This window comes from Argiope bruennichi, chromosome 1 (assembly GCF_947563725.1).
Source record: "Argiope bruennichi chromosome 1, qqArgBrue1.1, whole genome shotgun sequence".
Taxonomy (NCBI): Eukaryota; Metazoa; Arthropoda; class Arachnida; order Araneae; family Araneidae; genus Argiope; species Argiope bruennichi.
Genome location: NC_079151.1, coordinates 67,578,422 through 67,593,309, shown reverse-complemented (window position 1 = coordinate 67,593,309; position 14,888 = coordinate 67,578,422). Strand labels below are relative to the sequence as shown.

General features: G+C 25.7%; 2 protein-coding genes across 2 annotated transcripts in view; one reads left to right on the top strand and one right to left on the bottom strand.

The window, feature by feature from the left end:
• Window positions 1-973: 973 nt before the first annotated feature.
• On the bottom strand, window positions 974-3,760 carry LOC129984785 (transmembrane protein 199-like). The gene is made up of 5 exons (XM_056094776.1): window positions 3,514-3,760; window positions 3,358-3,428; window positions 2,310-2,430; window positions 1,251-1,369; window positions 974-1,152 (listed from the first exon to the last, which is right to left on the bottom strand). The coding sequence occupies exons 1-5, from the start codon at window positions 3,662-3,664 to the stop codon at window positions 1,078-1,080; spliced, it is 537 nt and encodes a 178-aa protein (XP_055950751.1). The 5' UTR covers window positions 3,665-3,760; the 3' UTR covers window positions 974-1,077.
• A 70-nt stretch (window positions 3,761-3,830) lies between these two features.
• Window positions 3,831-14,888, top strand: part of LOC129984600 (RING-type E3 ubiquitin-protein ligase PPIL2-like) — a 49,099-nt gene continuing 38,041 nt past the window's right edge. Inside the window, exons 1-7 of the mRNA XM_056094558.1 lie at window positions 3,831-4,050; window positions 6,146-6,195; window positions 6,578-6,692; window positions 7,475-7,526; window positions 11,402-11,545; window positions 14,226-14,315; window positions 14,461-14,533. Of these exons, the coding sequence (XP_055950533.1) occupies window positions 4,019-4,050; window positions 6,146-6,195; window positions 6,578-6,692; window positions 7,475-7,526; window positions 11,402-11,545; window positions 14,226-14,315; window positions 14,461-14,533 (556 nt within the window). The 5' untranslated portion in view covers window positions 3,831-4,018. The remainder of the gene's footprint in view (window positions 4,051-6,145; window positions 6,196-6,577; window positions 6,693-7,474; window positions 7,527-11,401; window positions 11,546-14,225; window positions 14,316-14,460; window positions 14,534-14,888) is intronic.

The window sequence follows — 14,888 nt, the reverse complement described above, 5'->3', positions numbered from 1 at the left end:
ATTCTTTCTGCTATTCTTCCTCAGTAGAAATAACATTTAATATGAATTTCATTTATCATTTAATTTTTTTTTAATTTGTAAGAATGAACTGAACTCATTTTAATATATAAATAAAAAAAGAATATTCTACTTCAAATCATTTCAGAATCCAAAATACATTGCATCTTTTATTATTATTACTTTATCTTATGAAATCAATTTATACAAAGTATTATAATTTTCACAAATTTGACCTTTACTTTTTTTATTATTGATTCCCTGTAAAGCCAGATAATATTTATTATAACTACTATTTTGGAATTTTTTTATGTGTATGTATAAGACTGAAACAGCAATAAAGATAAGAATGTAACAAGATAGATTAAATGCCTCACCTCAAAATTATATGTTTGGAGTGAATCCATAAACAAGAAGTACTTTAAGAAATACATAATATTCTTTAATATAAAAAAAAAAAGTTATCATTTTTTCCATCATGAACAAACAATTATTGCATTTAGTTATAATTACACTATTTTACATTAAAGTAAAAATAGCTAAAAGATATGAATGTGGTCCTGTTATTTAAAATTTCAACAAAAGGGGAAAAAAAATTACATATATAAATAATGTTGCTTATATTGTATATTCCACTTATTGATATGCTTTTTTTTTTGTCATAGAAATGACATTTGAAAACAACAATGAATTCATTCAATTTACTTGATCACTTTAAATTGGATATCAGCAATCTATTATTAGAAAGGAGATTTTTATTGGTATGCAACAAGAATATTTAGTTTATTAATATATACACTGGATCATCAATGGATTTATGAGCAGATAAAAGTAAAACATTTTATTATGATTGCTATGTTTTTTATATTAGATACATATTAAATTTATTTAAATATATTTATTATTTAAAATTTTATGTGTGGGTTTACAATCAGTATATATATAATCTTACTGCATACTTAAAAAACAAGATATATCAATTTAAAAAGTATTTTTAATTGGAATTTAAATTTTGTATAAATAAAACTATAGAAAAATAAATAATGTTCAGTAACATTTTTCTTATGGAATACTATAACATCATATTGTTTGTAGCAGAAAATAAATATCAGCCACAGCAACAACAATAGATGCAAGAATGGCCACCAAAACTTGCTAGAAAAAAAAAGTTTTAATTATAAAATAATATAAAGATAATTTAAAGTGTTGACTATACATATTTTAAAATTTATGAATAACAAAGATTCACTTACAGCAGGAATATTTTGATGAGGCAATGCATATTCAACAGCTTTGTAAACAAAACAGAAAGTACCTCCAACTGTGAGTACAAAATTTATGACAGCAATAACTTGAGAAGAAACTGTGTTTACTATGGAAAATATTAAGTTATTAGTTACAAAATAGAAATAGTAAATGCTATTTTATCAAAACAGATTAGAAAAAACAAAAATATATGTAAAAATAAGCAATTTTTTCCATTCTTAAAATATCACTCATTTTTTGAGAAAAATTATTGTATCTGTCAATATTATATACTACAAGAAATGACAAATGCTTTTTATTTTCTTTATCAATTCACAAAAGCGTGGTCTATGATAATGCAATTGCAATGTGCTTTATATTTTTAAGTATCAACAGATATTAATCAAGACTATTGAATGACTATTTTTACCCATTGACATTTTTTCTCTCATTTTCATTTTTAATAATAAATAAATAATTTTAAAAAAACTCTTGGTACTATAACTAGTTTAGCTAAAGTAACTAAAAATCTTAATAATTTTTCCCTTTTTAATATTTCTATCTATTAAGTTTCAGCAGAAATATGGAGAAAAAATGCCATATAAATTTTTAAGAAACTTGGAATTTTCTCATCAAATAAATATTTAAAATTAAATATGATACTAATCTTACAATTAAATACCTATGCTAAACAATTAATATTGTACAGTACAGCCAATTAATAGAGGTAAGAAATTAATTTAATTAATATGATGCAATTAGCAGAAAGCCATCATTATTATTTTATGTAACAAAAATTTAAAAATATATATCAGTGCTTTAGATAAAAGTTTATAGATTGTATTTTAATGTTAATAAACCAACCATCATTTATGAATTAAAAATAATTGTTAAAAAATATAGAAATAAAAAAAAGAAAAGAATATTACTTTTAGCATTCTTAATATCAATATTAAAATTCAAAAATTATATATTATCAATATCAAAATTCCAAAAACTATTACTAACTAGCAAATCTACTCAAACAATACATATTTGCAATTAATTTTGTTTAAAAATATACTAACTGTCTTCTCTCAAAGAGCTTTTTGATTTATCTGGAGGAAGTAAACTTTTTGTCATTGATCTATATTCAGCATTGGCTTGCTCTGCTTTTAGTTTAGAAATACGTTCTTCCAATTCTGGATTCTGGAAAACAAAATCTATGTATGAAGTTAACAGGAAGGAAAATAATTTCTTTCAAAAAATGCATGATACTTGTGGATATTTATGGCTCCTCTTTTATTTAACAATTTTCTGACTAGACAAAGTTTGTCAAGTCCCATTATACATAAGATAAGTAAGTGATGTTTTATCATCTGCTCAGCGGTAACATATAGGGGCAGCAAATATTTGCAAGTACCCAATTTATAACAATACAAACAAAATTTTTAAAAAATATACTATCTTATAATTATCTATATACAAATATTATTATAAGTATTTATTATTATTTCATAAATAATATCATGAAAAGTAAAAATCCATATACAATAATGAAAAGTGAAGAAGAAGAAAATCACTTTATTGAACATAATTACTTCGTCGTGAACATAATTACTTCGTCGTCTTTTAATTAGCAATTGTTACTAATTATCATGAAGAAATTTTAAGACAAAATTAAATATTTCTAAATTTTGGTTATTCAATAGATTAATTATTAAACACGCCGGAAAACAAACCTCATTCCTTCCTTCTGTAATTATTAAAAAGATCTCACAAAACTTTATAAATGCCAAGTATTATAATGCTTCATTCTAGTGAAAATTGTTGTAATCTTTTATTCAAATTGAAATAAACATAAATTTAAATTTAAAAAAATCCTATTATGAAATGTGGACTTACAACATTTCTCAAATATCTATTCTGATCTAAATATTGCCTAGTATACAAATTTTTACCGAAAAAAAAAAAAACTTATTGGAAGAGTAAAAAATTGAAATTTCATAGAAAAACATGCTCTAATAAAACATACATTACCACCACACATAATTTTAATTTCAATAACGTCGAGTGTAAAACCAAATTCAAAAGAAATGGTAAAATTATATGCAAATTTAAAAAGGAGAAATTTACCCTTGGAGGTGGAGGCGTTGAACAAAAAAGCAATTCACATTCTTCTAAAACTTCATGGATCGAGCCTTCTTCTACGAAAAAAACATTCATATATAATGAAATGTTGTAAATTCACTAAACAGTTTTCTGATATATCAACATAAACAAAATACTTACTAAAATGCCCTTCTTTAGCAAGTTTTAAAAAGTTATCTATTCTTATTCCTTTCTTTTTTGTTTTTGCATCCTCTGAAATATGTTTTTTTAAAGATTTCTTAAGATCAGAATTCTTTTCTGAAGGAACCAACATTATATCGTCCAACCCCATGATTAATGCCGCATTTATTTATTTACCAAGGCACAAAGATTAGATGTTATATTTTGCACTTACCCTTCTACAATGAATAAATATGATTGGCGAAATAGTCTTTACAAACGGTGAAGGGGTGGTGAGGAAAAGATAATGCGCATGCGCTCCGAAGAATCTTCCGAAATGTTGTTCCTATGTTTTAACATGACTGTCGTGAAGTTTTGATTCTGTAGTGATCGCAATCGTAGTCTCAGAGATTGTTTAAGTGAGCGGAGTCACATTCTGAATTATTCATTCATTGAACCTTTTGTTTTGGTGGTAACACACCTACTAAATTCCAAGTTAAGTAAAGTTTTTATATTCTGCTTAAAAATGGGGAAGAAGCAACATCAAAAAGATAAAATGTATGTAATATGTTGTGTTTTTTCTATAACTGGATATATACTTTGTATACATTGCTATTAACAACGAATGATTACCATTTGGGACACAGATTTAAATTAAAATATGTTAATAATAAATTGAGAGATATTTAGTCCCAACATGTTTGTATGTGAATATTATAAGCAATCTTAAATTGAATAATTTTTTGTTAATTTACATCCTATAACAGAAAATTCTGTTCTCGATATGATGATTAAATAAGGCATTTGGTATTTGAATATTTTTTTACCTGTTCATGTATATATGGGTGAGAAATCTGCATTATTTAAAAATTTCTAGTCTGCTTTTTATCTTTGAAATTAGAATTGCTTTGTAATTCAAATATATAATATACGAGTAGGTTCTTTCTACTTCTCCAAGATTATAATCGAATCTATCTTTAGTTTATTTATTAATTAATTAAATGCTTCCATAAATTTAAAATTTGCTTGAAAGATGCAGGAAAAAAGATAACTGCCCGTTTGTATGTAATTATCAGAGAATATTGAATTCAAGTTATATCTATAAACTTTTGCAATGATATTTGGAAATGTGTTTAGCTGTACCGAAAGAAAATCATAATTTGGATGATCTTCTTTACATAATACTTATTCATCAATAATTATAACCATTTACATAATACTTTTCCTTTCATTCTACTAGATCAAAATGCTAGTCAGCATCTAACTTATTCAAATAAAAAAATTTATATAATTACTAATCATTGTTTACAAATATTTAAAACATTTAATCTATTTCTATTCATAATAAAGTTGATGGTGCATTTATTGACACTCTATAGGCGAGACTTAATTTTCAGTTTGAACCACAAGCTACCAAGTTCAGTGCATATATGCTTTGGAAGAAGAAAATGTGCACCTTGGAACAATTTTGATGAAATTTTAATTAAAAGTTGAACTGAATTTCGTCTTTTCTGATAACTTTTGAACATATTATGTCTTAAAAGTTAAATTTACCTGCTTCAAAATTTTAAAAAACTGTCTTTTTAGTCTAATAGTTTTGAGAATATTTATTAAATGTTGGCAATTTTTTAAATATATATATATATATATATATGCCTTATTTCCAACAATTGCATTACATTATTACCTTGAAATTTAAGTCATTTTCATTATTTCACAAATATTTAATTGCATGATTTTCTTCCATTATTAAAAGCTAAAGAAGAAAGATTGTTTTATCTTTATTTACATGACAGATAAAAAAAAATGTAGTTATAATGATTCAAAATTTAGAAAATAGATATACTAGATATTTTCATATAAAATTACATGGCATTAATATCAGACAATTTGATGAAATCATGGGCATGAAATAATATCTAAATGATTTATTTGATATTAAATTGACCATATTCTTGGAAAAGCAGCTGATAGTCTTAAGCAACTATTGTAATACTTACCTAATATTAAGCATCATTTGCTTTTTATTAGTTAAGTTAATAATTTGAGTATTTAATTTTTTTTTTTTAGAATTTGAATGAAACCGATAAAGTGACATTTCTGTTATGTGTACCTATACACTATAAATTCTGTAGTCACTAATTGCTAAGTCAAACAAACAGTTTCAGGTTATAAAAGTAATGAATGGAAAAGTTGAGCCTTACTATCATGCATGACCCAGTATAAGAAAGTTTTCATAGAAAAGTGGATATTTGACTTTTAGATTTTCTATAATCAATTGCAGTGCCAAATGAAAAAAAAAAAAATTTATTTCCCTGAATACTGCTTTATACAGTAATAAAGTATCCAAAGAATAAAACCTTTCCAAATTTTTCTTCATATATCGATACTTTGGGATTATCTCTCAACCGGTCAACACTAGCAAAAATGCACGAATCCTTTCACTACCTTTTGGCGAAAAGGGTCAACGAGATAATCCCAAAGTATGAAAATGGTCAACTAATTAATCCCAAATTACCCATATATCTTTCAAATCTGTTATATTATATTATAGTTGTACAAACATATTCTTTATATAAAACTAATCATTTTAATTCATATTCTACATTCAATTAGATAAGTTGGATTAATATATTGAAAAAATTTTGTTTAGGTACTTGACAGCCTCAGAGTATACTCAATATTATGGCGGTAAAAGGACTGGTAAGAATTCTTTTTTTAAATTTTTTTTTATTTTTATTTTAGCATGTCAAAGTAATATTTTTAATGAGAAATACTTTGCTTTAAAAGAACTGTATGTCAAATGTATTTACAAAAATTATTAAAGGATGCTTACTGAAGATGTAAAGTTGTATAGCAAGTCATATAATATCAGTGTATTAAATATTACATCAAGCATTGCCTTTGTATGATATTTTGTGATTTTCTTATTGATATAAACTATTTCTGTTTTATGCATTTATATTTAAATTGTACTATTGTGGAGAAAATATTGTTTTTTTCCCCACCAAATTAATTTTTAATTTGCTCTTTGATTAAAATATATTTATATGAGATTTCATTAACATTTGTATTATGTTTATAGTTGGTAATTCTTCAGCTTCTGAGTTTCGTCGACTTCCTTTTGATCACTGTTCATTATCATTACAACCATTTGAACATCCGTTTTGTACTCCAGAAGGAGTAATTTATGATTTAATGTAAGTTTTCTTCATCAAGTTCCTTCTAAAAAAGGCCAGTTTTTCATCTATCTTTGTTTCAGTAACATCTTATAGAAAACAGAATAATTTTTAAAATCATTGTAATATTATTTTAATACAACAAATTTAAGGCTATATTTAAGACAATTATTTTATGATAACTTAATTATTATAAAACAAGATGTTTTTAAATTAAAAATATGATTGGCGTACTCATCAAAAGTTTGAATAAATAGAATAGTTTTCATTTGATTGAAACTGACAGTTGCTATTTAATTTGCATTCTGAGAATAGAAATAAAATATAAAAGAGCCTTTTTAATTTCTGTTCTTGTTTATAATTATTGTTGATGCTCTGTGCTAATTGTTGTTGATATAATCATTTTCTTAGTTTATTATTATCTTTTTTTTCTTCTTTCTACTCAGGATATGCTATGAAATGTTTATTTATTTTGCCATTTGTATTAAAGCAACTTAATAATTTAAGATCTGTTTGTATGTTTTTAATTTTTTTCACATGAATATTTATTGTGCTATACAATTTTTGTTGAATTTTTTTTTAATTAAAAAAATTATTTTATGCAAAGTCCCAAATGTTTTTCATTGGCAGAATTAAGAAACATTTGTTATTAGTTTAATGTCTGCAATCTGTTTTGGTATACATTTTAGGAGTTTCATGTATACAATTTTATGAGAAAGAGATAGTAAGTGATAATATTTACTAAACAAAATTTAAAAAAATTACTTAATGTACGAAATCTACTTTTTAAAATTTCTTCTTAGGCATATTGTACCCTTCCTTAAAAAGTATGGTGTTGATCCTGCTACTGGAAAGGTAGGCATTCTTTAATACTTTAGTTTTTACTTTCAATAATTATGGATTTGTTTATTTTTAAATATATGCTAAAAAAAAGCTTCATGATTATTGTTTCCCCTTCTGCTTTTAAATATTTTAATGAAATAATTTTTTGACTGTATGCCTACTGAATATATATACACACATTCATTTGAAAGGAAGAAAATAACGTTCTTGCTTTTCTGAATTGTATAAACATTTTTATGACAATATTACATTTAAAGTTTTACTTTTTCAACAATAACAATGCCATCACATATTATTAGGGATTGTAATACTGAACCAAAATTTCAATACCGGTACTCGGTATTTTTTAGATCTTAATACCGGGATACCGGTTTTAATACCGGTATTAGAAATTTTAGAAAAAGAAAGAAAACGCAGGTGTTTCTTTGTTTTATTTGCCAGTTTTATTACAGAGTATAAATATGACAAAAAATTAATTTGTAACCTATAAATTATAACAGTATATAAAGAATCACAAAAAAGTAAAGGAACATCTTATTTATTTAATCACACACATACACAAAAACACTATTCAGTCTGTGGTACTATTACAAATTTTTAATAAATAATCTTAAAAAATATAATGCATCAATTGAACTGCCATTAAGCCTGAAAAGTAATTTTGTGCAAAAATTACCAGATGAAAATGCTCTTTCGGTATCTATGCTAGTTGGTGGTACTGTTAGCAATGCGCAATATATTTTTTCCATGTATTCAATAAAAATCCAATTCCTCATCTTCAAATAAATTGATTTGGTTTTGGATATAGCTGATTTCTGTATTGTATTTTGGTTCGTTGAAATTATTTTATTTATCACTAATTCTAATTTTTGCTCAAGGGACAATTCCTTTTCACTATTGACATTAGTATCATCATAATCTTCGATAACTGTACCGAATTCTTCTGAAAGTGGATAGATTTGTGGGTAAAAAATTTTAAGAAAATTTACTATAAACTTAATCAGATTTGAATTGGATCTTTTCTTTTCTTCTTTTTCATTTTCATTTTTAAAATCATTACAATTATGTAAATACCATAAGACATTTTCTATTTCGGTATGTCTTTCTTCTGTGCGATTTTTTAATGTAATATATAACTGTTCTTTCAGTGACTGCAACATGAAATTTATTAATGCATTAGCTGTTAAGAAATTAAAATCACTCTGTCATAATGCCTCAATAGTCAGTTTTATTGGAAGTAGAGCTGATACAGTTCTGGATATTAAGTCGAATTCACTATCTCAAAATTTAATTTACAGGTTTAAGTCAATTATTGCTTTTTGGATTAGATTTCGCAGTTTCAAACATCGTTTCATCATTAGGAGTAAACTGTTTCAACGTGTTTTAGAATCTAATATAAACATATATTCTGTTTTATTTTCAGTTAGTATATATTTTAGTAAAATGTCTTTTTTTATAGAGGAACGTTTAATTATCTTAACAATTTTTCGAACTTTATAAATTATATGAAGCAATTCTTGATGGGTTAATATTTCATCCTCATTAGCAATTTCTTCTACAATTACATTGTCGTTATCTTCGTTGTCAATATCACTCACACTCTTACTCTCTTCAAAGTTGGAATCCGAAGTTTCTATAACCACAGTATTTGGATTCTTCTGTTCTTTATTTTTTTGATATAATACATCTATTACTCCTAACTAAATTGCTGATTTGCACCAATCCAAATTTTTTTTCATAACTGTTGCTCCATCAGTCGTTATGGATACAGTATCTTCTTTCAGGATAATCCATGTTTTGCTAATTTAGATTTAAGCCATTAATTAGCTAATTAATTTCACCCGTTAGGGAGACATAAAAACAAAAACATATACTATTTTGCTATGTTGGTGATCCCTGAACATGTAGTGGAGACAATTTAAAAAATTTCTAGTAAATACCGAAAAACCGGTATTTAAACATGTGAATACCAGTATTACAAAATTGTACAAATGGCTCAAAATACTGGTATTCGGTATACCGGTATTGCAATCCCTACATATTATGCAAAAACATTTGTAGGGAACGAATCTTGTAATGTAGTTCTTTTTCATATTCATTCCAAATTTCAGTTATGCTCTTATCATTCAGAAAATGGCACTTTGATTTTGTTTTATAGCATTACTATCTATAATATAGATAATTACAGCTATATTTTGCTTGAAAAAAACATGTAAACTGCTTTAATATAAAATTCAACTGATGTAAGCATATGCACTACAAGAAAATATATGCATAATAAAATACTCAAATTTTTATTTCACACAATAAAATATCTTTAGAAATGCCTTTTTGTAATAGGTAAAATGACTTAATAAATGGAAAATGATTGTGCTCTATTTTGTGGTTCACCTTCTCCTCTTCCTTCAACATAAAATATGTAATTTCTGCACCAGCATTGTTTTCATTCAGCATTTGGGCAAAAGACTTCAGAAAAGTTATTTAACATTTTTAGTGGCAAGAAATCACAGTTTAAGAAGAGGACAATGATGGACATTTATAGATATGGCTTATAGTCTGGGATGCAAAATTTATTATAGTATTTTCTCTACAATATATCCTTTGCATTTTATTTATTTATTTATTGTATCAAAACCTAGTACCAGAAATGTTATTAATGTATGAATGTTGATAAGGAAAATAAGATTACAAGAAGCATTGCTCAAAAGAAATTATTCTGAAACATTTTTTTTTCTCCAATATAAATTGTTAATTGTTCTGATTAATTTTTGGTAAAAACAAGTTATTGTAATTAAAATGCCAAGACTCTGGAAATTGATCTTTCAGTGAAGAGTAAATTGTAATATTCTTATAATGGGCAGAATGTTTCTGCTGAAATTCACTGTTAACTGTTCTCATTCAGTTTATGGTATATATGCAATAAACAGACATGAAAAATTTTACTTTGGGAGGTCTCACATTGTCTTTTTCTCTCATGATTTGATAAAATTTCTCCAAACTTTGAACAGGTGCGACTCTCCTTTTTCCATATATTAAACAAAAAAATTTCATGAAAACTATATATACCTATAGCATTTTTAAAATGTCCATGCATTTTGTTTGTAGGAAGAATTATGAATTAAATGAAAAAAATTCATAAATTCTTACTTCAATAAAGAAAAAATTGTAAATACTTGCCAGTGGACCCTGTGGCATATTTAGCGTGGGACAGGCGGCCAAGTGTCCATTAGTAGGGAACACAAAATCGTAGCATAAATTGATTGCATTTTTTAAAAAGTGCCTTTTTTTTTTTAACCCCTGTATTCCAAAATTAAAATAAAATCTCTTAAGAACAAAATTGAAGTGTCTTATTATCTGGATACATTATTCTATCAGCTATGTTTCCCAAATTCAAATCTTTATTTAAATACTATGCACTAACTTCATTTTTCACATTCATAATCAAATCATGAAAGTTTTTAAAAATATTTTATTTGCCTTAATTTATATATATTTGTTTTAATAAGCAAAGGCAAATATGTCACCATGATATAAACAAATCATGGTAGTAGTATTTGATAAAACAAGATAATGTCAAATTGGTCTTAATATAAGTAATCTTAGAAAGTCATATTTCTATTCACTTAAAACATTTATCAGTTTGCAAAGTAGTGATTAGTACTTTGAATTTAAATGAAACTAAGGAAAAAAAATGGAATAAATTTCAGTAATATTAAAGGTGCCAAATTAGAAATTTATTGTGATGATACTTGGTATGGATGGTAGATATTGAAATTTTTATATAATGAATTTTTTCCATAAATCCCTTATGTTTAATAAATAATGATTCAACTCTGTTTTACCTTATATTTTACTTGCAATTGACATAAAGTTGTTTTGCTTTTCAGTCTCTGGATCAAAAAAGTCTATTAAAATTGAATTTTACCAAAAATGCTGATGGAAAATATCACTGCCCAGTTCTCTTTAAAGTTTTCAATGAAAATTCTCACATTATAGCCATTAAAACTACTGGAAATGTTTTTTCTTATGAGGTAATTTTTGCTTTTTAATTTTTTTTTCTGCCATTTATTTCATCTTGCTTATGTACAATAAACTTCATTATTTTGTATGTGGAAAATCATAATTTCATGTTTAAAAAAAAAGTTTTGAAAATTTGTTGCTTTTTTAAAATATTTATTTCTGTATAATAAATATTTGGACTTCTTAATACTTTTAAGATTTTCTTCAGATTTAAAAATTTTGTTATTCAAACTCATATGTAAAATTTCTTATCAGATAGAAAACTGAATGACCTCTTACTACAGATAGTATCCATATCAACAACTATAAGGCATGACTATAATCTAATGCTTATTTTATGCTCAACCTATAATTTAGATTTATCTTGAGGGTCCTTTTTTTTATCCTTTTCTATAAGATCCTCCTGTTAAATGTTATGAAATTTCTTCTTTGAGTGATAGAAAGGACGAACATGTATGTAGAAAGTTCTGTCTGAAATATTCCATATTTACTATTGACAGGCACAAAAGCAAATGTTACAATGTTGAAACCGATTTTAGTACCCATAGTGAAAAAATTAAAAGAGCAAATATTGTATATAGTGTTTAATACTTCATTAATATTATTGATGATCATGTGACTGTACATATGAATCGCATCATGAGTATCAAATGTGATTCAAAAACACTCATGCACCAAGTAAATGTCTCCGACATTATGAATCAATACATTCTTGGTTTGGACTTATTACAAAAAATGATTTTATCATAAATCTTGAAAAGAAGGACCAAAAGGAGAAAATACAAAATTACCATCAGCTAGCATGGAATATTTCAAAATGTTCTTAGTACTAACAAAAGAGAAAACCATAATTTTTATTCTTTCAAGATGTTTACTGCTTGGCCTTTTTCGGCCTACTCTACCACACCAATATGCAGCAACAAACACTACTTCAACTTCTCTAAAAGAAGTTGCTGTAGTGGACATTGTCATATGACTTGTAACTCTTTAACAAGTAAAACATTTTTACTCTATCCAGACTGGTTAAATGGATTGAATGAAAAGCAAATTGCATCATTAAAAAATGAAATGTTGTCTTTGAAATGTAACACTGATGTAGGCCATTCAAGTATTACCCAACAACTGAATTGACATATGAGATCATACATGTATTGAGCAACATCCAAGAAAACCGTCTGAAGCATAAGGTGGAATTGATCTGTGATAATACTCTGTTAATCGCTGAAAACTATAAAAACTTAAAAAAAAAAAAAAAAAAAAAAAAAAAAAACCTCCAAACCATGCTAAGAAATTGCTCCCCACACTATCAAAGAACCCTCTCCGTGTTTTGCAGTAGAAACCAGACGATCAAATGAAATTATTCTGCCTCTGTATGTTGGATTTATCCACATCCATTATTTTGGAATAATATAAATGTTAATTTCCAAAATTAGAGTAATTGCGAGTGATGCCTTTTAAAAGATGTTACTGCCAAAGATACTAAAGGACTACTAAATCTTCACTCAGAATACAGCTTAACATACATTTGATGGCAAGATTTTACTATTTCACATTCATGGTCATAGAAAAATCTGAAAAAGTGAATCATTTCATTATTTTGCTGTATGAATTTTTTAACACAACTGGTTAAAAAGAAGAAAAGCACAGTTTACTACACTTTTAATCTGGGAGCTCAATGAAGAAAACTTTTGTAAAATCAGAAAATGACGAACTCGTAACTTAAAATGGGAACCATTCATCTGGGACTAATTCATAGATTTGAATTGAATATATTTCATTCTAACTAGAATTCATGGAGCTTTGATACTATAAATTATTTCTAGCTTTTGTGAAGCAAAGCCAGAGATTTTCAGAAACTTCTCTAACAAGTATGCAAGTTAATTGCTGATATTTTTGTCATCTTCATTCTGTTATTCTAATTGGAAGTAATATAAAATATTTATTACAAACGAATAATTCTGGATATAATAGCAAATCTAATTTAATGTATACATAATTAACAACTGAGTATTATCTTAATTTAATTAATAAACAAGTCAGTTGCATCTCTTGGATACCTTACATATTGAATAATGTTATGCTTTATGATGGGTTTGAATGGAATAATTAATAGATGGCCTATCACAAAGTGATTATTTTTAAAATTTCTTATTCCTTATTTTTTTGGCAATATATTTCTTTTCATATTTGTCATAAGAAATTACTTTCACTGTATATGAATGTAGATATGTCGCAATTAAATGTATTGTTTTTGTTATCTGTCAAATATTTTAACCTTTTCATGGGCCATTTGATTTTGTTTTGAATTTCTCCCCCTTTTTTATCTTTTATTAACAATTGTACCAAATTTTATGTTATCATTAAACTTTCAGGGGTTGGAAGTATACTTCAGAAGAAACCATTTACAGTCACAAAAATAAATTTTTAAAAAATCATGACGATTATACGCCATGAAAAGACGAAAAGCATGTTGCAATGCGCAAGGGCACACCACAGTCTGTACACATGTAGTGGGTCCTTTTTGTTTTGTCCCTTTGTATTTCCCCATAAGTGTATCTTGTAAGATCATGTAGGTGGGAAGTAATCTTCCCAAGGCTCACGAAAGGGTTAAACTTATATATTCCATCAGCTGCAAAGATAAAGAGAAAAATGCTTTATTTATTTTTATAAAATTTTTATCATTTCTATTAGGCTGTTGAGCAACTTAACCTTAGAACTAAGAATTTTAAAGACCTTCTTACAGATGAACCATTTACAAAGAATGATATTATAACAATTCAGGTAAGATTTGAATTAGTGATATCATTTTTTTTGTATATATTTGTTAGATATAATAATGAAATGAATAATTTTTTTTTTTGCAAGATAAATAATGACATTTTAATAGATTATTATTTATTTATTTATTTATTTATTTATTTTGTAGGATCCTTCTAATCTGGAAAAATTTAATTTCAATAATTTTCATCATGTAAAGAATAAGTTATCTGTAACAGAAGGTAGGGAACATTTTCTTCTTCTTTTTTTAATAACTTTTGAGTAAATAATATCTATTTTAAGTATTCATTAAATAATTTTGGTGCTGAGATGATTTTGCCACACTTTTAATAGTATTAATTTAATTAATTATGAATTTTCTCTAGAAATTAGCATGCAATAGATGAAAAACTGGACATAAGATTATAGGTAAAAAAAAATGAAATCTATATAAGGTTATAAAAAATAGACTTTGGCGACTGCATTTCATTCAAAAGGGCTATAGAAAACTGACAAAGCAATGAATATGAAAGGCATTTTAATACAATAAAAAAAATATTACAAATTAAATATATATTTTTTAATTCGAGGAAAATT

Bases quoted from the DNA above. Each gene is read 5' to 3' on its own strand.
- LOC129984785 (XM_056094776.1), bottom strand. From the start codon at position 3,664: ATGGGGTTGGACGATATAATGTTGGTTCCTTCAGAAAAGAATTCTGAT. The intron at 2,431-3,357 runs GTAAATTTCTCC...TTTGTTTTCCAG, and splicing joins CAACGCCTCCACCTCCAAGG to AATCCAGAATTGGAAGAACG. The intron at 1,153-1,250 runs GTAAGTGAATCT...TTTTTTTTCTAG, and splicing joins CTCATCAAAATATTCCTGCT to CAAGTTTTGGTGGCCATTCT.